Source organism: Pristiophorus japonicus, chromosome 24 (assembly GCF_044704955.1).
Source record: "Pristiophorus japonicus isolate sPriJap1 chromosome 24, sPriJap1.hap1, whole genome shotgun sequence".
NCBI classification, from domain to species: Eukaryota; Metazoa; Chordata; class Chondrichthyes; family Pristiophoridae; genus Pristiophorus; species Pristiophorus japonicus.
Window position 1 is genome coordinate 20239228 of NC_092000.1, and position 23631 is coordinate 20262858.

Sequence of the window (23631 nt, forward strand, 5' to 3'; positions counted from 1 at the left end):
TGAAGGTAAAGGACACAAAGCGAGCTGGTAAATGTAACTCTTTGCCCGTGCGGGAGGACTAAACGCCAACATGGACTAGTTAGGCCGAATGGCCGGTTTCCATGTCGTAACTTCCATGTAAACAGAAAGCAGGGAAGTCTTGCTACAGCCGACATTGGTGAGGCCGCACCTGGAATACTGCGTACAGTTTTGGTTTCCATATTTACGAAAGGATATACTTACTTTGGAGGCAGTTCAGAGAAGGTTCACTTGATTGATTCCGGAGATGAGGGGTTTGACTTATGAGGAAAAGTTGAGTAGGTTTGGCCTCTACTCACTGGAATTCAGAAGCATGAGAGGTGATCTTATCGAAACGTATAAGATTATGAGGGGGGCTTGACAAGGTGGATGCAGAGAGGATGTTTCCACCGATACGGGTGACTAGAACTAGAGGGCATAATCTTAGAATAAGGGGCCGCCCATTTAAAGCTGAGATGAGGAGGAATTTTTTCTCTCAGAGGGTTGTAAATCTGTGGAATTCGCTGCCTCAGAGAGCTGTGGAAGCTGGGACATTGAATAAATTTAAGACAGAGATAGACAGTTTCTTAACCGATAAGGGATTAAAGGGTTATGGGGAGCAGGCGGGGAAGTGGACCGGAGTCCATGATCGAATCAGCCATGATCTTATTGAATGGCGGAGCAGGCTCGAGGGGCTGTATGGCCTACTCCTGCTCCTATTACTTATGTTCTTCTGACCTAGAATCAGGGTCAGTTGTAGCGCGACCCTATCAGCGCTCCAGATAGGATCCGACCAGAACTGACTAGCATTCACATTCTCTTACCTTGTTTTCAGTCCTGGATATGCCGACGAGGAAGAGAAACTCTGCCAGGAACAGGCTCACGCAGAGGTGGGTGTGGATCGTGGTCCTGATGCTTTTGATGACACGGCACAGGACGAAGGTGAGGATCGAAATGAAGAGGCACACGAGCGACAAAATGATGCCGACTATCGTGATCACACGCAGGTTGTAACTGTCAGGCCCCTGAGGAGAACGAAAAGGGCAGTTTTAAAAACTATTGACCAACCACAGTGAAGGCCCAAGCCACCGTACTGTCGGACATTACTGCCCTGCAGACGACTACTACAGAGCAGTAGTGATGCCCCCGCTCCTATATGCTTCAGAGACATGGACTATGTACAGCAGGCACCTCAAAGCACTGGAGAAGGACTACCAACGCTGTCTTTCGCAAAATACTGCAAATTCATTGGCAGGATAGGCACACCAACATCAGCGTTCTCTCTCAGGCCAACAACCCCCAGTATCGAGGCATTGACCATGCTTGACCAGCTCTGATGGACGGGCCACATCGTCCGCATGCCCGATACTAGACTCCCGAAGCAAGCGCTCGACTTGGAGCTCTGACACGGCAAGCGAGCCCCAGGAGGGCAGAGAAAACGCTTCAAGAACACCCTCAATGCCTCCTTGGAAAAAATGCAACATCCCCATCGAATCTTGGGAATCCCTGGCCCAAGCCCGCCCAAAGTGCAGGAGAAGCATCCGGGTCTCTTCGCCGGGAGCACGTGGAAGCCAATCGCAAACAACGGAAGCAGCGCACTGTCATGTATTCAACTATAATTGTAACCCATGTATAAGCTGACCTAAGTTGTACACCTTGGGAACACTGACCACAGGGGGCGAACTAGGGGGCGACACTCCAAACCTGGACTTTCCAGTATAAAAGGGGAAGCTCCACCCATCTTCTGTCTCTTGAGGTCTTGGTAATAAAGGTAACTGGTCACAGAGTGACCTTCTCTCAAGTATGGGCCTCGTGTGCATTTATACAGTTGTATAGTAAGGACATACTATTGGCGACGAGAAACTGGGATGTAAACCACGGGAGCATGGCCACTAGCAGCACAGAAGAGAGGTACTGTGTTGGTGATGATTGAGAGACTACAGCAAAGTTTTGTCACAAAGGAATGGTTGGGACAGGATTCAGCCAACAAGCGCAGGGCTCATCTCCTGACGGTCTGTGGATCCAGAACGTACTCCCTGATGAAGGACCTTCTAGCGTCAGAGAAGCATGCAGACAAGATGTTCGAAGGGCTCAGTAAGTTGATCGGGGAACACCTTAAACCAGCAAGCAGCATGCACATGGTGAGACATCGGTTTTACACGTACCGGCGGCGAGAAGGGCAAAGCGTTCCAGACTTCGTGGCAGATCTCCGGCGACTGGCGAACCTATGTAAGTTCCCAGATGCATGCAGAGCGGAGATGCTGCGAGACTTTTTTATTGAGGGAATCGGGCACGCTGGGGTTTTCAGGAAACTGATTGAGACCAAAGACTTGACCTTGGAAGCGGCGGCTCTGATAGCCCAAACATTTATCTCAGGGGAGGAAGAGACCAGAATGATTTATGGCAGAAATCTTGGCTCAAATGCGGCAAACGACCAGGGAGTCAACATTGTTAACGCGGCACACAGTTCTCTAGGCAGACAAGGGCAATCGGACATGCCCCAGCATGTAGTCGAACCCAAAGGGGGAATTCAACAGAGACAATGGCGAGCTGAACGGCGATTTATGCCATCGCAAGGGACAATGCGGCCAGTAATGGGGCCATCAACACCTGTTAATGGTGCGTGTAAGGACAGTTACAGAGACAGTCAGAGACGATCGACTGGTAACGGACCTTTTGTTTCCAACAATGGGGCCTCGAGCTCATGCTGGAGGTGTGGAGGCAAACACCCAGCCAGAGCTTGCAGATATCAGCAATATACCTGCAGAAACTGCAACATCAGCGGTCACTTGGCACGTATGTGCAGGAAGCCTGCAGCCAGGTTGATGTACGAGGAGGACGGGCCCGATGTAAGCCTTACGAGGCCAAATGAATATTGGGGGAAATCGCTGGAAGCTGAAGTTTAGCGAGTTCATGTGGAGCACATATACAGTTCATACACCAGGATGCCACCGATAATGATGAAAGTGCTCCTCAATGGCATCCCAGTATTAATGGAGCTGGACACGGGGGCCAGCCAGTCCCTGATGAGTATCAAACAGTTCGAAAGGTTGTGGGTGTCCAAGGCCAGGAGACCAAAATTATTGCCGATTGACGCACTGCTACGGACATATACAAAGGAGATAATTTCGGTGCTAGGCAGTGCCATGGTAGTCGTGACCCACAAAGATTTGGAGAACAGGTTGCCACTCTGGATTGTCCCGGGGGACGGTCCCGGACTACTGGGGAGGAGTTGGCTTGCTGTTATGAACTGAAAATGGGGCAATGTTAATGCAATTTCTTCTGTGGAGCGAGTATCATGCTCACAAGTCCTGGACAAATTTAACTCATTACTTCAACCCGGCATCGGCACTTTCATGGGGACCAAGGTAGTGATTCACATAAACCCGGACACCAGGCCAATACACCACAAGGCCAGAACGGTGCCGTACGTGATGCGGGAAAAGATAGAATGCAAATTGGACCACCTGCTGAGGGAAGGCGTCATCTCGCCAGTCGAATTCAGTGACTGGGCGAGCCCGATTGTACCGGTGCTCAAGGCGGATGGGTCGGCCAGGCTATGTGGCGATTACAAGGCCACCATCAATCGGATGTCACTCCAAGACCAGTACCCGCTACCGAGAGCGGAGGACCTCTTTGCGACGCTATCCGGTGGCAAACCTTTTTCAAAATTGGACCTGACCTCAGCTTACATGACCCAGGAGCTGGCGAGTGAGTCGAAGAAGCTGACCACCATCACAACAAGGGGTTGTTTGAGTATAACAGATGTCCGTTCAGGATTCGTTCAGCTGCCGCGATCTTTCAGCGAAATATGGAAAGACTCCTCAAGTCGATTCCAAGGACGGTGGTTTTTCAAGACGACATCCTCATCACGGGTCGCGATAATGAAAAACACCTCCACAATCTGGAGGAGGTGCTACGCAGTCTAGACCGGGTAAGGCTGCGACTGAAAAGGCGAAGTGTATCTTCTTAGCTCCAGAGGTAGAACTCCTGGGGATGAGGATAGCAGCAGACGGGATCAGACCTACTGCGTCCAAAACGGAAGCGATCCAGAGAGCACCCAGACCCCATAACACGACGGAGCTGCGTTCGTTCCTGGGGCTCCTGAACTATTTTGGCAACTTTCTTCCCAAATTGAGCACGCTGCTAGAGCCGCTACACATGCTCCTATGCAAAGGTCGCTTGGGTCTGGGTCTGGGGGGGACAGCCAGGAAAGGGCTTTTGATAGAGCACGCAATTTGTTATGCTCCAACAAACTGTTAGCATTATATTACCCGTGTAAGAAACTAGTTTTAACATGTGATGCGTCGTCCTATGGGATCGGGTGTGTGTTGCAGCATGTGAATGCCAATGGTCAGTTACAGCCGGTAGCTTATGCCTCTAGGAGTCTGCCCCAGGCAGAAAGGGGCTGCGGGATGGTAGAAAAGGAAGTGCTAGCATGCGTATATCAGTAAAAAAAATGCACCAATACCTGTTTGGCAGGAAATTTGAGCTGGAGACAGATCACAAACCCCTAACGTCCCTTTTGGCCGACAACAAGGCCATAAATGCGAATGCATCAGCCCACATACAGAGGTGGGCACTTACGTTAGCCGCCTATGACTACACAATTCGGCACAGACTGAGCACTGAAAACTATGCCGATGCACTCAGCAGGCTCCCACTAGCCACCACTGAGGGGCAATTGAGCATGATGCTGAGATGGTCATGGCTGTTGAAGCTTTCGAAAGCGAAGACTCACTTGTGACAGCCCCTCAGATTAAAGTCTGGACAAATAAAGACCCGCTACTGTCTTTAGATAAGAAATGTGTCCTGAATGGGGACTGGGCAGCCACTTACGGGGCATGCCCTGAGGAGTTTAAACCGTTTCATAGGCGCAAGGATGAACTCTCGATTCAGGCCGATTGCCTACTGTTGGGAAACCGAGTAGTCATGCCCCAGAGGGGCAGAGAGGTGTTTATCAGAGAACTTCACAATGAGCACCCGGGCATTGTCATGATGAAGGCAATTGCCAGGTAACACGTTTGGTGGCCAGGGATAGATGCAGACCTGGAACTTTGTGTTCGCAGGTGTAACACATGTGCTCAGCTAGGCAACGCATCCAGGGAAGCCCCCCTTAGCCCCTGGTCCTGGCCTGTCAAGCCTTGGTCACGCATCCATGTGGACTACGCAGGTCCTTTCATGGGAAAAATGTTTTTGGTTGTAGTAAACGCCTACTCCAAATGGATTGAGTGTGTCATTTTAAATTCAAGCACATTCTCTGCCGCAGTAGAAAGTCTATGGGCAAGGTTCGCCGCCCATGGTCTACCGGATGTCTTGGTCAGTGACAATGGCCCATGCTTCACAAGCACTAAATTCCAGGACTTCATGGCAGGCAATGGAATTAACCATGTCAGAACGGCACCATTCAAGCCGGCCTCAAACGGCCAGGCGGAACGAGCAGTGCAGATAATCAAACAGGGGATGCTCAGAATCCAAGGGGGTTCCCTACAAAGCCGCTTATCACACCTCCTGTTGGCCAATAGATCCCGACCACACTCACTCGCAGGGGTGCCACCCGCAGAGCTGCTAATGAAAAGGACACTCAAAACCAGGTTATCCCTTATACACCCTACTATGAAAGAAATTGTTGACAGCAGGCGTCAGTCACAATATGACTACCATGACAGGAATGCGAGGGCGCGATGTATTGATGTCGATGATCCTGTTTTTGTCCTTAATTACGCTGCAGGGCCCAAATGGCTTGCAGGCACTGTGATTGCCAAAGAGGGGAATAGGGTTTTGGTAGTTAAACTTACCTATGGACAAATCTGCTGCAAACACGTGGATCAAACTAAAAGGAGGTTCAGCAACCCCATAGAAGAAGCAGAGGAAGAGTTTACTCCACCACAGGTTACCGAACACCGGAACCAAGTGGAGGAGAGCCCAGTCGCTGTGGGCAGTCCGGACAGGCCTGAGGCACCGCAAACAGCAGACACACAGGCCAGCGCCCAACAACCGGAGCCCCAACTCAGGCGCTCTACAAGGGAGCGTAAACCACCAGAGAGACTTAACCTGTGATCCCAATAAGACTTTGGGGGGGGAGGTGATGTCATGTATTCAATTATCATTGTAACCCATGTATAAGCTGACCTAAGTTGTATACCTTGAGAACACTGACCATAGGGTGCGAACTTGTGGGAGACACTCCTAACCTGGACTTTCCGGTATAAATGGGGAAGCTCCACCTACTGTCTGTCTCTTGAGGTCTTGGTAATAAAGGTAACTGGTCACAGAGTAATCTTCTCTCAAGTATGGGCCTCGTGTGCATTTATACTGTATAGTAAGGATATATTATGCACGATAAATCAAGTGTCCCCACCTTGTAAGTGTGCGTTTATGATGTAATAGAGAAGCTATCACACTGAGCCCAGCGTCCTGATGCCAGTTACCCTTGCTGAGATCAGCATCACCAGTTTGAAGATCAAGCTTGCAGCCTTTTGGTCTGTGAAGTCCCGTTCCCCATTAGATCATCGAGAGAGCTCACTTGGATTGCTGTCTCAGTGAAGGTTTGAGGGAAGGGATCAGGTTTGTTGGACTGGACTCGACTATTCCAACACAATCCCACGTTCCACCCTCCATAAACATGACGTCATTCAAAGCTCGGCTTGAGGTCATTCAAAGCCCTTGACCTTCTAGGCGGTAGCGGTCGCGGGTTTGGGAGGTGCTGTTGAAGAAGCCTTGGCGAGTTGCTGCAGTGCATCTTGTAGATGGTACACACTGCAGCCACGGTGCGCCGGTGGTGGAGGGAGTGAGTGTTGAAGGTGGTGGATGGGGTGCCGATCAAGCGGGCTGCTTTGTCCTGGATGGCGTCGAGCTTCTTGGGTGTCGTTGGAGCTGCAACTCATCCAGGCAAGTGGAGAGCGTTCCACTGCCCCAGACTCGGTTCATGTGGGACAAGTAACATTCCTCCCTTTCCAATTAAAGCTCGCTGATTGCTCTCCCCCCACCCCCCCACCCTACCCCACACCCTCCCCACTCCTGCCACCCTCCCAACCCCCCCAGCCCCCACAACTTTGCTGAATTCCAGTGTGGGCTGTACCTTTATGTCGTGCAGCGCCATGAGAACAGCGAAGCTCGACAGATGCTCACAGCTGCACACGGTGTATGTGGTGTTCGACTTGTTCATCTTGCAGCCACGGTCTGACCAAGCACTAGCCACACTGTCCCAGTAGACGCATTTCGCTGTTCCGTTTTTGCGCTGGTAAAAGAGCAAGGCAAGGTTTCAGAATGACATTAATTCTCCATTCGCTTGGTCAGTCGACACGCAAACAAAATGGCAACCAACGCGTTTCGTATTGGCGTTGGGTCCGTCACTGGAACTTGCATTTATATAGCGCCTCTCACGTCCTCAAGGCCTCTCAAAATACTGCACAACCCTTGAAGAAAGAAAGAAAGGCTAAACTTGCATTTCTATAGCACCTTTTATGACATCCCAAAGCGCTTTACAGCCAATGAAATACTCTTGGGAGTATAGTCATTGTTGCAATGTGGGAAACGCAGCCAATTTGCGCACAGCAAGCTCCCGCAAACAGCAATGTGATAATGACCAGATCATCTGTTTCAATGATGTTTGTTGAGGGATAAATATTGGACAGGACAACTCCCCTGCTCTTCTTCGAAAACAGTGGCATAGGATCTTTTACAGCTACCCATGAGAGCAGACGGGGCCTCGGTTTAACGTCTCAGTCAAAAAACGGCACCTGCGACAGTGTAGCACTCCCTCATTACTACATTGGAGTATCAGTGTGTTACGTGCTCAAGTTTCTGAAGTGGGATTTGAACCCACAACCGTCTGATTCAGTACTACCCACTGAGCCACTGAGACAGCTGGCCCAATAGGAGCACTTGATGTCTGAGGTTCTGCTTTTCAAAAGTACTTCATATCCTGATATCCGGAGGTCATGAAAGGCATTATACAAATGTAAGTTCTTTCTTCTTTAACTCAAGACTCCTTGCGCCATCTCCCAATCTAACTCATTCATCCCCATCATCTACAACTCCTCGCCTCCCTCAATCTTTGGTTTTCCCTATAATCTACAGCCATGTTCTGAGAAGCACTGACAACAGTTGCAGTAATCAGAGAGATGAGAAAGTTTGCTCCTGGTTGAGGCAAGTGTTGCCATGGCAACAGCCAAAAGTGGGCCAAAGCTCCTTCAGAATTGCATAGGCCGAAGAGTCAACTTTCACCCAAGAACTGGAACGGTATCTTACCTACGAACATACGGAATTGATGGGCAGAAAAAGACCAGCTGGTCCATCAAGCCTGCCCCAAATCATGATGGTGGGAACTTCATGATGAGCCACTAGGGATAAACACCCCGCGCCCACACCCCCCCCCACCTCCATCATCCACTGCTCCCACCCTCAACCAACCATGTAATATCCTAGGAAAGCACACCGTGTCAGCTGTGTCTCAGTGGGCAGCACCCTCGCCTCTAGGTCAGAAGGTTGTGGGTTCATGTCCCACTCCAGGGGACTTAAGCGCAAAAGTCTAGGCTGATAGTGCAACGTTCCTTCAGCACCGCACTGGGACTATCAGAGGTGACGTCTTTCAGAAGAGAGGTTAAACCGAGGCCCTGTCTGCTCTCTCAGGTGGATGAAAATGATCCTGCAGCACTGTTTTGAAGAAGAGCAGGGAAGTTATCCCGGGGTCCTGGCTGATATTTCCCCCCTCAAGCAACATAACAAAAAAAACATAACACATTGCTGTTTGTGGGAGCTTGCTGTGTGCAAATTGACTGGTACGTTTCCTATATTACAACAGTGACTACACTTCAAAAAGTACTTCATTGACTGTAAAGTGCTTTGAGATGGTCGTGAAAGACGTTATAGAAATCCAAGTCTTTCTTTCTTTCGTACCTTAGAATAAGGGGCCGCTCATTTAAAACTGAGATGAGGAGGAATTTCTTCTCTCAGAGGGTTGTAATTCCGTGGAATTCACTGCCTCAGAGAGCTGTGGAAGCTGGGACATTGAATACATTTAAGACAGAGATAGACAGTTTCTGAAATGATAAGGGAATATGGGGAGTGGGCAGGGAAGTGGAGCTGAGTCCATGATTGTATTGAATGGCGGAGCAGGCTCGAGAGGCTGTATGGCCTACTCCTGCTCCTTCAATCCTTATGTTCTTATACCTCAGGGTCAATAAGTGAAAAAACACTCTGGATATGCCTCTCCGACCCGCTCAGGTGATCGACAGCAGTTCAGGAGATCACACGGATCAAGTGTTGACTATGTAGACATTGAGCTTCTCTATGATGTGATCTCTGCCCCAGTCAGGAACCAGTCTAGCTTCCTCTGAAAGGCGTAGAGCCTTACTGCAATCTGGGCCAGCTTAAGCAACGCCAAAACTGAACAAACCTTCTTGTTCTCGAAGGTGAGGATGACTGGGTCATCAAGTTTCTCCGTTTCTTTGTTGGTTACTGTGGCGGTGACAACGTCAGAGATCAATTCCAGCTTGGTTTCCTTATCAGTGTTGTCTAAAAGGTTGGGTTTCATAAGCGAATCCAGCTCTTTGAAGGCGATAAGGACAACGGCAGCAACATCTGTACAATAAAGAAAATAAAAGAGACTTGCATATATATATAGCGCCTTTCACAATTTTATTATTATTGACAGAAAATACATGCAAGTTATACAACTATATACTTACGAGTAGGATTACCATTGGAATCTGCAAACTATTAACAATTCAAGTGAATTCTCAGCATGGAATACCAATTACTGAAAGGGAGCCTATTTATTCACCTTGATGGACAATGTCAGATGACTTTCTCTAAACCTATCAGTGCAGCAATTTGTTTCATGTGATCTTTATGAGTCACATGCTAGTACACCAGTAGGTGGCACTGCTGCACCACATTCTCACTGGAATGTGAGTTTTGTTTATGTAGATGATAACATTTTGCACGGTTGTAAACATCACACCTTAACAGCAATAACCGAGACATGGTGGCTCCAAGCTAGCTATAATTCTTACATCAACAATTTGATGCTTCGTAAATTGTATCAATCTGACACTTTCTGTCTACTTAACATTCGCCAGTGGAATCTTAACCTCCATCACACATCATAGTATAAAGATGTTACGCTACTCTTTACTAATATATTATTCACTCTCCGACACAAGACATTTGTTCTTTTATGCGCCATGAGACAGGGAAGACCCAAAGCTCTCAAGCTTGTGACACTTCCAGTGATCCACAACCACGGCAGCATAGTGAGTCCTCGTGATATTGGACGGCTTAGAATGGCAATGAGCTAGAGCAGGGATAGAGCATCACAGGAGGTCCAAACTCACCAAAATTGTCATTTCCTGCCACGCTGTTCCAGCCAATGTCCAAGCTGTTCTTGGCAGTGGCTAACTTTGACCTTTTATCGCTTGGCAGTGTGTTGTTCCGGATTGCTTGAATAAGGATATCTGTGAAGCACAACAGAACCATGGGGGTCAGCATCTGTGTTAGAAACAGGAAGAAAGGTCCACTGAGCCCCAAGCTAACTGGTCCCATTATCAGGGAACAGCCCCACCTACCCACCTTTCACCCTGTCCCTCAATCCTATGTCTCTCATTAGGGGAACGCTAGCATAGTGTTTATGCCTGGACGAATGATCCAGAGACATAAGTTCAAATCCCACCACGGCAGCTGGGGAATTTGAATTAGGTTAATTAAATAAAATCTGGAATAAAAGGCTAGCATCAGTAATGGTAACCATGAAACTGTTGGATTGTCGTAAAAACCCATCTGGTTCGTGAATGCCCTTTAGGGAAGGAAATCTGCCATCCTTATCCAGTCTGGCCTATATGTGACTCCAGACTCACAGCAATGTGGTTGACTCTTAACTGGTCCCTACGGTTCAAGAAGGCGGCTCACCACCACCTTCTCAAGGGGCAATTAGGGATGGGCAATAAATGCCGGCCTTGCCAGCGACGCCCACATCCCATGAATGAATAGAAAAAAAAAATGCCTTCTCTCTCCAGCAATGCACCCAATTATGGACCTCATGTATACTGAGGGCTTCATCATCTTTCCCTGGTAACTCATTCCTTGATTTCATTGACACTGTCACAAAGAAAAGGTAAGAGTTTATTTAACAGAAGTTCTTTAAATGATATAATATTTCCTGTGTTTGGCGAATCAGCAACAAGGGGTCATCAACTCAAAATTGTGAAGGGAATGAAAATATTTTGGGAGGAATTTCTAGTTAGAATGTGGAGTAGCATGTAGAATGTTTTGCCAAAGGAAATAGTTGGGCTGCTGGTATAATCTTCCATGTGTAATGTATGCTCACAGGTTAAATAGTTGTAGAGCTGTTGCATTGTGAGTGGCTTAGCCAGTCATGTGATATTCACAAGACTCAATAAAACCCCAGCCAGTTGGGTCTAGGTCATCTGCGATGAGGCAGGTGGTTGTGAGCCTGGTGGATGAACTGGTAATGTGTAGTGTGATTGTTAAACCTTTGCTAATATACCAACTAGTTCTTAATAGCAATGTGTTGCTATGAATTCTTAAGCAAAGAACCCATGATGCAAATACATTACTCCATGTTTTTCAGGAAGTTAGATTCCAGCTTGTGGAACTCCTTTGAACATTTCATAAAAGACTTGCATTTGTACAGCACTTTAGCACAGCCCATCATCATAGGCAGTCCCTTGGAATCGAGGAAGACTTGCTTCCACTCTAAAAATGAGTCCTTAGGTGGCTGAACAGTCCAATACAAGAACCGCAGTCCCTGTCATTCCAGGTCCCAAACTTCATGTTAAAGGAATGGAAGATGCCTGTGCGTGAGTTTGTTTAACGTGGGGTGGTCGTTGCACACCGGCTACCACACAGGCTTAGCTGAGCGAGGTCTTGGTCCAGTGTCAAGGGGATTCAAGATGACTGGAGACCAGGCACTGCTGTATAAGCCTAGTTGATTGCGGTGTAATGTTGGCCGCAAGCTCGGCACTGGGTAGCACCCTTGATGGTAGGTAGTCCGAGGCTTGGTTGGGGGCAGGCATTGAGGGGGTCAGCAGTTTGCTGGAGTTCAAGCACAGCTCACAGGCATTGAAATACCTTTTGTAGGGAAATGTTGCATCCAGTTGCCACACAGCAAGAACCCACTAACAGCAACAAGACGTGTTACCAGTTAATCAATGCTGGTGGTGCTAGCTGGGGTAAAGACCATTGACCAGAAAGCTATACCTCCCTCCTTGCCTAAAGAAGTATCAGGGGATCGTTAGCATCCACTGATTGATATATTATGGATATTTATTGGCCCAGAAATTGCGGTCGGAGGCTTCCCGCGATAAGGGGTAGGCCATTTAGGACTGAGATGAGGAGAAACTTCTTCACTCAGAGAGTTGTTAACCTGTGGAATTCCCTGCTGCAGAGAGTTGTTGATGACAGTTCATTGGATATATTCAAGAGGGAGTTAGATATGGCCCTTGCTGCTAAGGGAATCAAGGGGTATGGAGAGAAAGCAGGAAAGGGGTACTGAGGGAATGATCAGCCATGATCTTGTTGAATGGCGGTGCAGGCTCAAAGGCCCAGCATGAACCTCCTTCCTCCTTACTTCATCCAACCCTATCAATACATCCTTCTATTCTTCTCTCCCTCATGTACTTATCCAGTTTCCCCTTAAAAGTTCCACACTCCAATCTCTCTTGAGTAAAGAAGTTCCCATTAAATTCTCATTTGGTTGTGATATTTATCTTGCTTAATTCAAATATTGGATTTTTTAAAAAATTAGGCAAAGGAAAATGACTTCAAATTATCAAGGGTGGGCTACTTGCACAGGCACGATGGGCTGTACGGCTGTGCTCTATGCGTCTATGGCTGTACTAGAATTCCTCTGTCGAGTGGGTGGGGGAATGGCCTCCTCCTGTTCCTATGTTCCTATATTTATGGAACACAGCTAGAACCACATGACTGTTACATTACCAAAATTGCTGGATGAGATATTCTTTGTTTCTTGGTGACTTAAGTTGCTGGCACTTGCCAATGTGCTATCTTCCATGATAGCCAAGAAGTTGGAAATCAGCTTGTTGAACTTCTTTGAATTTGCAGCCTGCAAATTTGAGATGCTCTTGAAGGACAGATCGGCAAATGAATCAATATCCTGCGTGGGACAGAAAACAGCAGTCGATGAAGCTATCGAACTAACATAAGAACATAAGCAATAGGAGCAGGAGCAGGCCACGTCGCCCCTCGAGCCTGCTCCACCATTTAATAAGATCATGGCTGATCCGATCTTGGCCTCAACTCTACTTCCCTGCCCGCTCCCCATAACCCTTGACTCCCTTATCGTTCAAAAATCTGTCTATCTCCACCTTAAATATATTCAATGACCCAGCCTCCACAGCTCTCTGGGGCGGAGAATTCAAAAGATTCACCACCCTCTGAGAGAAGAAATTCCTCCTCATCTCCGTCTTAAATGCGCGACCCCTAATTCTGAAACTACTTCCCCTAGTTCTAGATTCCACCACCAGGGGAAACATCCTCTCTGCATCTACCCTGTCACGCCCCCTCAGAATTTTACACGTTTCAATTTTTCTCACCTCTCATTCTTCTTAAACTCCAAAACTCCTAAGCTTGAAGAGATACTTGCACTGATGCCACGTCACGTCAACACACTCAGACTCGCTCAAATAACTCTCAATGAAAGTAATGTTTCGTGTGCTAAAACCAGAGGCTTGATAGTCGAAGCAGGGGAAGATACAAGGATGTGGAGAGTGAACAAGGGCGTGTTTGGATACCTCTAGCAAGAGTCAGCACAGACATGATGGGCTGAGTGGCCCCTTCTTGTGCAAACCTCTATGGTTCCAGCCATTTGTGCCGAATGTTTTGATCCCAGTCAGCGTATCAGTGGGTGGGGGGTAGGGAGTGGGGAGAGAGACATGAGGGAGGGAGGTGGGGGTGGGGGGCACTGGTCTCAGTACTATTTTCTAAGGAAGGGACGAATCAGCTAACCTTCGCACTCCCAATTGCTATCCAGTGCCTCCCGTTGGTTAAGAGCATGTGCGGGACATTGGGTGAGGGCAACCCAACTTGGTCATGGTACCCAGCTTGGTCCACTATATTGCCCACCCAACTTCCTGCAATTGGGACAGGAAGAATGGTCACTTGGGTCAAGAACTGGAGAGCATCCATTGCCTATGTAATGTATGCACCTGTGAGTCTGCTCTCAGGTTTGTAGAGCTTTTGGATCACCCGGTCCAGGCAGCGGGTGGTCGAGAGGGTCGCTCAGCCTGACTGCCTGCCTCTCTTCTGCGGTTACATCCGAGCCAGGGTGTCCCTAGAGATGGAGCACGCGGTGTCCACCGGTACGCTCGCGGCCTTCCGCGAGAGGTGGGCGCCGGAAGGACTGGAGTGCATCATCACCCCCGGCAACCAAATTTTTATTTGATCTAAGTTTCCGTTCAAGTTTTATTTGAAAATTTGTGGGTTCTAGTGCCCTTGTCAAAAGGGGGCACTTGATTTAAAGTTTCTACTTAAAATAGTTGTAGAGCTGTTGAGTTGGGAGTGGCTGAGCCAGACATGTGATGTTCACAAGACTCAATAAAACCCCAGCCAGTTGGGTTCAGCGGATCCACGACGGAACAGGTGGTTGTGAGCCTGGTGGATGAATTGGTAATGTGTCCTGTGATTGTTAAACCTTTTGCTAATAAACCAACTAGTTCTTAATAGCAATATGTTGCTATGAATTCTTAAGCAAAGAGCCCCATGAAGCCAATACATTACAGCCTATGAATCTGTACTCCACCATGGCCAACTGATCGGGGCAGGATAAATGGATATTGGAAAAACAGACAAAAGGAATTGGAGCAAAGCCTGTCACCATACGTTACAAACTGAGCCGTAGTGAAGCTAAAAATAAGTTCTACTCAATGTGTGTGCTTGCTAACTTACCTCAAGCGATGAACTCCGAGGGCGAAGGTCACTCAGGTCTGCAAAGAGAAAAGAGGGCAATTCAATTGGAAATCAAGCCACCAATTCAACAGGAGAGGCCGACTCTCCCAGTGCCATTCCGAGGGAGCGCCGCACTGTCGGAGGGGCAGTACTGAGGGAGTGCTGCACTGTCGGAGGTGCTGTCTTTCAGATGAGATGTTAAACCAAGGCCCCGTCAGCTCTCTCAGGTGGACGTAAAACAACCCATGGCACTATTCCGATGAAGAGCAGAAGTGTTCTCCCTGGTGTCGTGGTCAATATTTCTCCTCCAACCAGCATCAGCAAGAACAGATCATCTGGTCATTATCACATTGCTGTTTTGTGGGAGCTTGATGTGCGTAAATTGGCTCCCGGCTTGTAATCGACATTACAACAGTGACTACTCTCCAAAAAAGTACTTAATCGGCTGCAAAGCGCTTTGAGATGTCCTGAAGTGGCGATCAGGTACAGCAGACGGTTAAGAAAGCAAATGGCATGTTGGCCTTCACAGCGAAGGGATTTGAGTACAGGGGCAGGGAGGTATTACCACAGTTGTACAGGGCCTTGGTGAGGCCACACCTGGAGTATTGTGTACAGTTTTGGTCTCCTAACTTGAGGAAGGACATTCTTGCTATTGAGGGAGTGCAGCGAAGGTTCACCAGACTGATTCCCGAGATGACGGGACTGACATATCAAGAAAGACTGGATCAACTGGGCTTGTATTCACTGGAGTTCAGAAGAATGAGAGGGGATCTCATAGAAACATTTAAAATTCTGACAGGTTTAGACAGGTTAAACGCAGGAAAAATGTTCCCAATATTGGGCAAGTCCAGAAGCAGGGGTCACAGTCTAAGGATAAGGGACAAGACATTTAGGACCGAGATGAGGAGAAACTTCTTCACTCAGAGAGTGGTGAACCTGTGGAATTCTCTACCACAGAAAGTTGTTGAGGCCAATTCACTAAATATATTCAAAAAGGAGTTAGATATAGTCCTTACTACTAGGGGGGATCAAGGGGTATGGCGAGAAAGCAGGAATGGGGTACTGAAGTTGCTTGTTCAGCCATGAACTCATTGAATGGCGGTGCAGGCTCGAAGGGCCGAATGGCCTACTCTTGCACCTATTTTCTATGTTTCTATGTTTCTATAAATACATCTTTCCTTCTTGATGGTGTTTGTAAAGCCCCTTCAATCCAACTACATTATTCCTTTTCACTCCTCATTATTCTCCAGTCCGGGGTGCGATTATTCTTAGCAATGGAACAGACAATAGGATTGGCTCTAGTGGCCCCCTCGGCACCGAGATAAATCCTTCCATACACTCACAAAGGGGCCAGATCTTCACGGAGTGGGACATCTAGCTATGGGTGCATTAGTTGCTGCACCTTTTGGCTCGAATAATCTTTGCGCTATCAGTTACTGGCAGTGCGAGATGATAACGGACAAGGGCCAAAGGGCATCGAAGATCTGAATGACCGACAGGACCAACAGTGCATCTCCTTAACCAATAAGAGTTAAGGATTGAGAAAGTAACAGAGGAACGGGGAGAAGGAATGTGAATTAGAGCCAAAGCAGGAACACAAAGGGCAATAAAGAGGGGAAGGAAAGAGTGGGATTAATAGAGAGAGAAAAAGAGACAGAAAGAATCAAAATGTGAAATTTTCAAAAATCACCAAAAAGAATTAAGTACATGCAGGAATGAAATTGAACATTTTAAATTGTTCCCTTCCTAGGCTAGAGAGGTTGATTGGTGCTGCATCAGCAATGATCATATTGTTCAAGAGGTTACTAACACTTTTCAATCACCGAACTTTCTGTGGCGAGTTTAATGGGCAACTAATGCACGGACCCAACAAGCTCTTAGAAATAACGGGGGAGGATCAGGGCGAGATGCCATTTGTCCAAAGCAAAGAATAAATCGACCAGCAAGTTCTGGTGACTCGCAACTCATGGCATTTCTTTCCGTCCCTTGAACTTGCGGATATACGCTGTGCGTTGCAAACCCGCCGTTACTTAGATACCAGCAAGATATGGCCATTTTAACATTCAGACTCCATTGGGCGCACAGGGGACAGGTCGGGCACAGATCCACAGTAGACGGCAAATGCGCTGGCTTGAGAAGATCAAAGAGGACAAAGAATCACAACACTCTCATCCTGGGACTCATTGCGAGGGAGAGTAAAGTCCTTACCTTGACACTGGACTTTTGTTATATCGGTAAAGGTGAGTTCTCCATTGTTTGGGACAAAGCCTCCAGCACAGGTACAGTAGAAACCTCCCATTGTATTGTTACAGGTTGCATTGGACCCGCAAACTCTCGTTGTATCCACACACTCATCAATATCTGTAATACATAAGAAAGTGACTTTACTAACTTAACCAGCTGTTGGGAGATCTTTTCAAACGTTATTTGGGGGGAGGCAGGGAAGCGGAGGAATGTTTTGCTCATCAGTGTGAAGATGTTAGGGCCAAAGAGCAGTGGTTGAAGTGGGACTGACGGGCACGACTCTGGAACTGCTGGCCCCCAAGTGATGGGTCCCATCTGCCAATCGGCCATCCCCTGAGACCAGCTTAATGGACATCTGTCCCTTGAACCCTGAGCCCACAATGGGCCGCAGTGTCCTGGAAAGCACCAGAAACTCAATGTGGGGGAACCGGGGGCCAAGACTTGGATTCAGCCAGTAATTAAGAGGTCACGGAGGTGGAGATATATTCTGAATGGCAAGATGTAAATGGAAGATATCACCTTAGGGTAGTAGGTGGGGGAGTGCTGGGAAGTGGTAGTTAAGTAGCTGATGAACTACGGAGAATTACACCATTATATTTCAGCTCTGTAAACAACCTAATGAGCCGCTCACTTCAGGAGAGAGACAAGAGATAATATGGCCTATTGCCAACCAATAGGTGTATCCCTGATTATAATCGCTCAACCATTGGTGGCCGTGCCTTCTGTTGCCGAGGCCCCAAGCTCTGGAACTCCCTCCCTAAAGCTCTCCACCTCTACCTCTCTTTCCTCCTTTAAGACACTCCTTAAAACCTACCTCTTTGACCAAGCTTTTGGTCACCTGCTCTAATTTCTGCTTATGTGGCTCGGTGTCAAATTTTTTGTCTTATAATACTCATCTGAAGCAATTTGGGATGTTTTACTACGTTAAAGGCGCTATATAAATGCAAGTGATTGTTGTAGGTCCTTTACAGCCATGTCGCTCCTCTTGGAAGAAAAGTCTGGACCTTGCAATAATGAAGCTTTGATACAGTGTATATTACACTGCGATATGTGTGCGCACCAGGTCCGTGCAGCAGAGCAGGTCTCCAGTCGTCCTGGTTTACCCTTGCCACTGGATAAAGGCCTAGCTCTGTCGAGCCTGTGTGGTGGCTGATGTGCAACGATCGACATACGTTAAAATAATCCACACACAGGCATCTTCCACCCCCTCAATTGGAGTTCAGGACTGGAACATCAGGTCCTTCATTGAAACATCTGTGAACTCTCATGGAAGCAAGACATCCTCGTTCAAGGGACTGCCTATGTTTATAACGACGAATACATGAAATATCCCTCGTGAAAGAGATTAACCCACTCCAGCTTCCAAAGGCCAAGGACACAATCTCCCATTTGGCATTGAGGTTTTGTAAATGCAACAGGTTGGTTCTTAATCGAACGGAAATCCTAGGCCACAGTGTCTACTTGAGGTTTAGTTCTCAAAACAGCTAAATTGTTCTGTACTAACCATTCCCGCTAGCTTTTACAATTACAAAGGGCAGGGTTCAGTATTTTTCACAGTGAGGACACCCTCCATCACGCAGCGTAGCACTACCACCGTGCTAAATGGGATGGGTTCAGAACATAAGAACAGAAGAAATAGGAGCAGGAATTGGCCATTTGGCCCTTCGAGCCTGCTCCACCATTTAATACGATCATGGCTGATCCGATCATAGCCTCAACTCCACTTCCCTGCCCTTAATTCCCTTATCATTCAAAAATCTGTCTATCTCCACCTGAAAGATATTCAATGACCCAACCTCCACAGCTCTCTAGGGCAGAGAATTCCAAAGATTCACGATCCTCTGAGAGAAGAAATTCCTCCTAATTTCCATTTTAAATGGGCGACCCCTTATTTTGAAACTATTCCCCCACGAGGGGAAACATCCTCTCTGCATCTACCCTGTCGAGCCCCCTCAGAATCTTATACGTTTCAATAAGATCACCTCTCCTTCTTCTAAACTCCAATGAGGCCCAACCTGCTCAACCTTTCTTCATAAGACAACCCCTTCATCTCAGGAATCAACCCCGTGAAGCTTCTCTGAACTGCCTTCAAAGCAAATATATCCCTCCTTAAATAAGGAGACCAAAACTGTACGCAGCATTCCAGAACAGATCTAGCTGCTCAAAAATGGGAGCGCATGAATCGCTGTGGGCCATCAGCAGCAGCAGAATTGTTTACCAGCTCAATGTGTAGCCTCATGGCCTGACATATTCCTTACTTCCCCGGTGGGTGAGTAAAATCCTTTAATATACTCACAGTAGGATAAGCCATTTTTATTGCGACACACTTCATTGGTGCTACAGGTATGGGACAAACACACATCAACTGCAATGGATGCCAAACAAACAGATACAGGTTCAAAGTCGATCAGAAAAGACAGACAGAGAAAAAAAGAATGAGTAACGTTGGCACTATCGTCCTCAACTTCATTAACAACCAATGTTTTTAGCCGTGGATCAGTGGGCAGTGTTTCTCATACGTGGGTCAGAAGATCGTGGGTTCAAGTTCCACTGCAAGGATGACAAACAAAACGCGCTGGCTTGAGAAGATCAAAGAGGATAAAGAATCACAACACTCTCATCCTGGGACTCATTGCGAGGGAGAGTAAAGTCCTTACCTTGACACTGAACCTTTGTTATATCGGTAAAGTTGAGTTCTCCATTGTTTGGGACAAGGCCTCCAGCACAGGTACAGTAGAAACCTCCTATTGTATTGCTACAGGTTGCATTGGACCCGCAAACTTTCGTTGTATTCACACACTCATCAATATCTGTAATACATAAGAAAGTGACTTTACTAACTTAACCAGCTGTTGGGAGATCTTTTCAAACGTTATTTGGGGGGAGGTGGGGAAGCGGAGGAATGTTTTGCTCATCAGTGTGAAGATGTTAGGGCCAAAGAGCAGTGGTTGAAGTGGGACTGACGGGCACGACTCTGGAATTGCTGGCCCCTAAGTCCTGCCCTGATGGGTCCCACCTGCCAATCGGCTATCGTCTGAAGCCGGCCGAATGGACATCTGTCCCTTCAAAACCCGAGCCCACAATGGGCCACAGTGTCCTGGAAAGAGCCAGATATTCAATGTGGGGGAACTGGGGGCCGGGACTGGATTCAGCCAGTCGTCAAGAGGTCACGGAGGTGGAGATGTACTCTGAATGGCAGGATGTAAATCGAAGGTATCACCTTAGGGGAGTAGGTGGGGGTAGTGCTGGGAAGAGGCAGCAGATACACTACCGAGAATAACACCATTATATTTCAGCTCTGTAATGGAAATATCTCTGTGAAATAATACAGTTCCCTAGCAGCTAAATCTCTCCTCTTGGTTTTGCAGGCAAATAACAAAGTTGTGATGTGCCAGCTTTGGCTCAGTGGGTAGCACTCTCACCTCTATGTCAGAAGGTTGTGGAATTAAGTCCCACTTCAGGGACTTGAGCACAAAAATCGAGGCTGACATGCCCAGTGCAGTGCTGAGGGAGTGCTGCACTGTTGGAGGTGCCATCTTTCGGATGAGACGTTAAACCGAGGCCCTATCTGCTCTCTCAGGTGGATGTAAAAGATCCCATAGGCACAATTTTGAAGACGAGCAGGGGGAGTTATCCCTGGTGTCCTGGCCAATATTTATCCCTCAACCAAAATCACTAAAAGAGATTGGCCCAGAAATCCCAGTCGGCTGCTTCCCGCGGTTACCTGAACCCGTTGCGCCCACGCAAGATCCCGGTCCTGAGGCCTCCACTGACAGCACAACGCAGTGCGTGCACGTCAGGATGTGCGCAGGCCTGGAGCTGCAGTCATATAGTTCTGGGCAGCCAATCCAGGTAAAGTATGTTCTCATTCATAATAATGGGAACTACTTAAGTTGGAGTTCACATTATTATGAATGAGAAACAGCCCCCAAGCACATAAAACCAATAATAAAAAATTGATAAAATACACAACGTATTTTTATTCATTTAAATAAAGTTATTACTTTATTTAATAAAGTATTCACTAAGGAGGACACAAACAACCTTCCGGATATAAAAGGGGCCAGAGGGTCTAGTAAGAAGGAGGAACTGGGGGAAATCCTTATTAGTCGGAAAATTGTGTTGGGGAAATTGATGGGATTGAAGGCCGATAAATCCCCAGGGCCTGATGGTCTGCATCCCAGAGTACTTAAGGAGGTGGCCTTGGAAATAGCGGATGCATTGACAGTCATTTTCCAACATTCCATAGTCTCTGGATCAGTTCCTATGGAGTGGAAGGTAGCCAATGTAACCCCACTTTTTAAAAAAGGAGGGAGAGAGAAAACAGGGAATTATAGACCGGTCAGCCTGACATCGGTAGTGGGTAAAATGATGGAATCAATTATCAAGGATGTCATAGTGGCGCATTTGGAAAGAGGTGACGTGATAGGTCCAAGTCAGCATGGATTTGTGAAAGGGAAATCATGCTTGACAAATCTTCTAGAATTTTTTGAGGATGTTTCCAGGAGAGTGGACAAGGGAGAACCAGTTGATGTGGTGTATTTGGACTTTCAGAAGGCTTTTGACAAGGTCCCGCATAAGAGATTAATGTGCAAAGTTAAAGCACATGGGATTGGGGGTAGTGTGCTGACATGGATTGAGAACTGGTTGTCAGACAGGAAGTAAAGAGTCGGAGTAAATGGATACTTTTCAGAATGGCAGGCAGTGACTAGTGGGGTACCGCAAGGTTCTGTGCTGGGGCCCCAGCTGTTTACATTGTACATTAATGATTTAGACGAGGGGATTAAATATAGTATCTCCAAATTTGCCGATGACACTAAGTTGGGTGGCAGTGTGAGCTGCGAGGAGGATGCTATGAGGCTGCAGAGTGACTTGGATAGGTTAGGTGCGTGGGCAAGTGCATGGCAGATGAAGTATAATGTGGATAAATGTGAGGTTATCCACTTTGGTGGTAAAAACAGAGAGACAGACTATTATCTGAATGGTGAAAGATTAGAAAAAGGGGAGGTGCAACGAGACCTGGGTGTCATGGTACATCAGTCATTGAAGGTTGGCATGCAGGTACAGCAGGTGGTTAAGAAAGCAAATAGCATGTTGGCCTTCATAGCGAGGGGATTTGAGTACAGGGGCAGGGAGGTGTTACTACAGTTGTACAGGGCCTTGATGAGGCCACACCTGGAGTATTGTGTACAGTTTTGGTCTCCTAACTTGAGGAAGGACATTCTTGCTATTGAGGGAGTGCAGCGAAGGTTCACCAGACTGATTCCCGGGATGGCGGGACTGACATATCAAGAAAGATTGGATCAACTGGGCTTGTATTCACTGGAGTTCAGAAGAATGAGAGGGGATCTCATAGAAACATTTAAAATTCTGATGGGTTTAGACAGGTTAGATGCAGGAAGAATGTTCCCAATGTTGGGGAAGTCCAGAACCAGGGGTCACAGTCTAAGGATAAGAGGTAAGCCATTTAGGACCGAGATGAGGAGAAACTTCTTCACCCAGAGCGTGGTGAACCTGTGGAATTCTTTACCACAGAAAGGTGTTGAGGCCAATTCACTAAATATATTCAAAAAGGAGTTAGATGTAGTCCTTACTACTAGGGGGATCAAGGGGTATGGCGAGAAAGCAGGAATGAGGTGCTGAAGTTGCATGTTCAGCCATGAACTCATTGAATGGCAGTGCAGGCTCGAAGGGCCAAATGGCCTACTCCTGCACCTATCTTCTATGTTTCTATGTTTCTATACTTCTATTGGCCCTGAAATTCAGGCCTCCCCAGGTCCGTACGGAGTATGTACGAACCCGGGAAGGCATCGCAAAAGCCGGCTTTCAGCGCACAATGCGCATGTGCTGAAAACCGACTTTTCCGATCTGTCAAACTGGAGCTTGACAGATCTCGCGCATATCAGGAGCAAGGACATTTTTAAGCAAGATGCAGTATTTACGCATATCTTGCCCAGCAAATGTCCTCAAAAATCTTGCGCCTGATAAAAGCAGGCGTATAGCCTACTTTTACAGGTGCAAGTGTTTTAAAACATTTTAAAATAAAGTTATAAAACACATTTTATTGTTAAAAACCCTCCCCACTACGGTAAGTTTATTTTTAACCATAATTAAAAAAACTTTTTAAAAAACCAGGAAAATATTTTATTTATATAAGACATTAATAACTTGAATTTCAATTAATTTTAAATCTGTGTGGTCTGTTTTTTATTTTTTATTATTTTGTGTGTTTGGTTTTGCTCCCATTAATCGCACTGAGAACTCGTCGATATGCGCGTCTCAGAGCTATTAATGGGAACCTGTGAAATACTTACCTGATTGGCTGAGCAGTCACATGTCACCGTGGGATCCCTCCGGACGGGAGCGCGCTTTGCAGCGCGGGAGGAGAAGGCCTCCCCAATGGAAATCAACGGGCGCCTCCGAGACCACCAGGTACTTTCGTAAAAAATCTCCGGTCAGGAG

At 47.2% G+C, this 23631-nt stretch overlaps 1 protein-coding gene across 4 annotated transcripts in view; it reads right to left on the minus strand.

Moving 5' to 3' along the window:
- The window catches only part of LOC139237982 (adhesion G protein-coupled receptor E5-like), an 85393-nt gene that overhangs the window by 17955 nt on the left and 43807 nt on the right, over positions 1-23631 (minus strand). For 2 of the 4 annotated variants that reach the window (XM_070867351.1, XM_070867350.1), the window contains 8 exons: positions 19827-19979; positions 17134-17286; positions 14926-14963; positions 12958-13135; positions 10338-10457; positions 9398-9582; positions 7079-7237; positions 822-1022 (listed from right to left, as the gene is read on the minus strand). In XM_070867351.1, the coding sequence (XP_070723452.1) occupies positions 822-1022; positions 7079-7237; positions 9398-9582; positions 10338-10457; positions 12958-13135; positions 14926-14963; positions 17134-17286; positions 19827-19979 (1187 nt within the window). The remainder of the gene's footprint in view (positions 1-821; positions 1023-7078; positions 7238-9397; positions 9583-10337; positions 10458-12957; positions 13136-14925; positions 14964-17133; positions 17287-19826; positions 19980-23631) is intronic. The other 2 variants (XM_070867353.1, XM_070867352.1) reach the window with 1 other exon arrangement.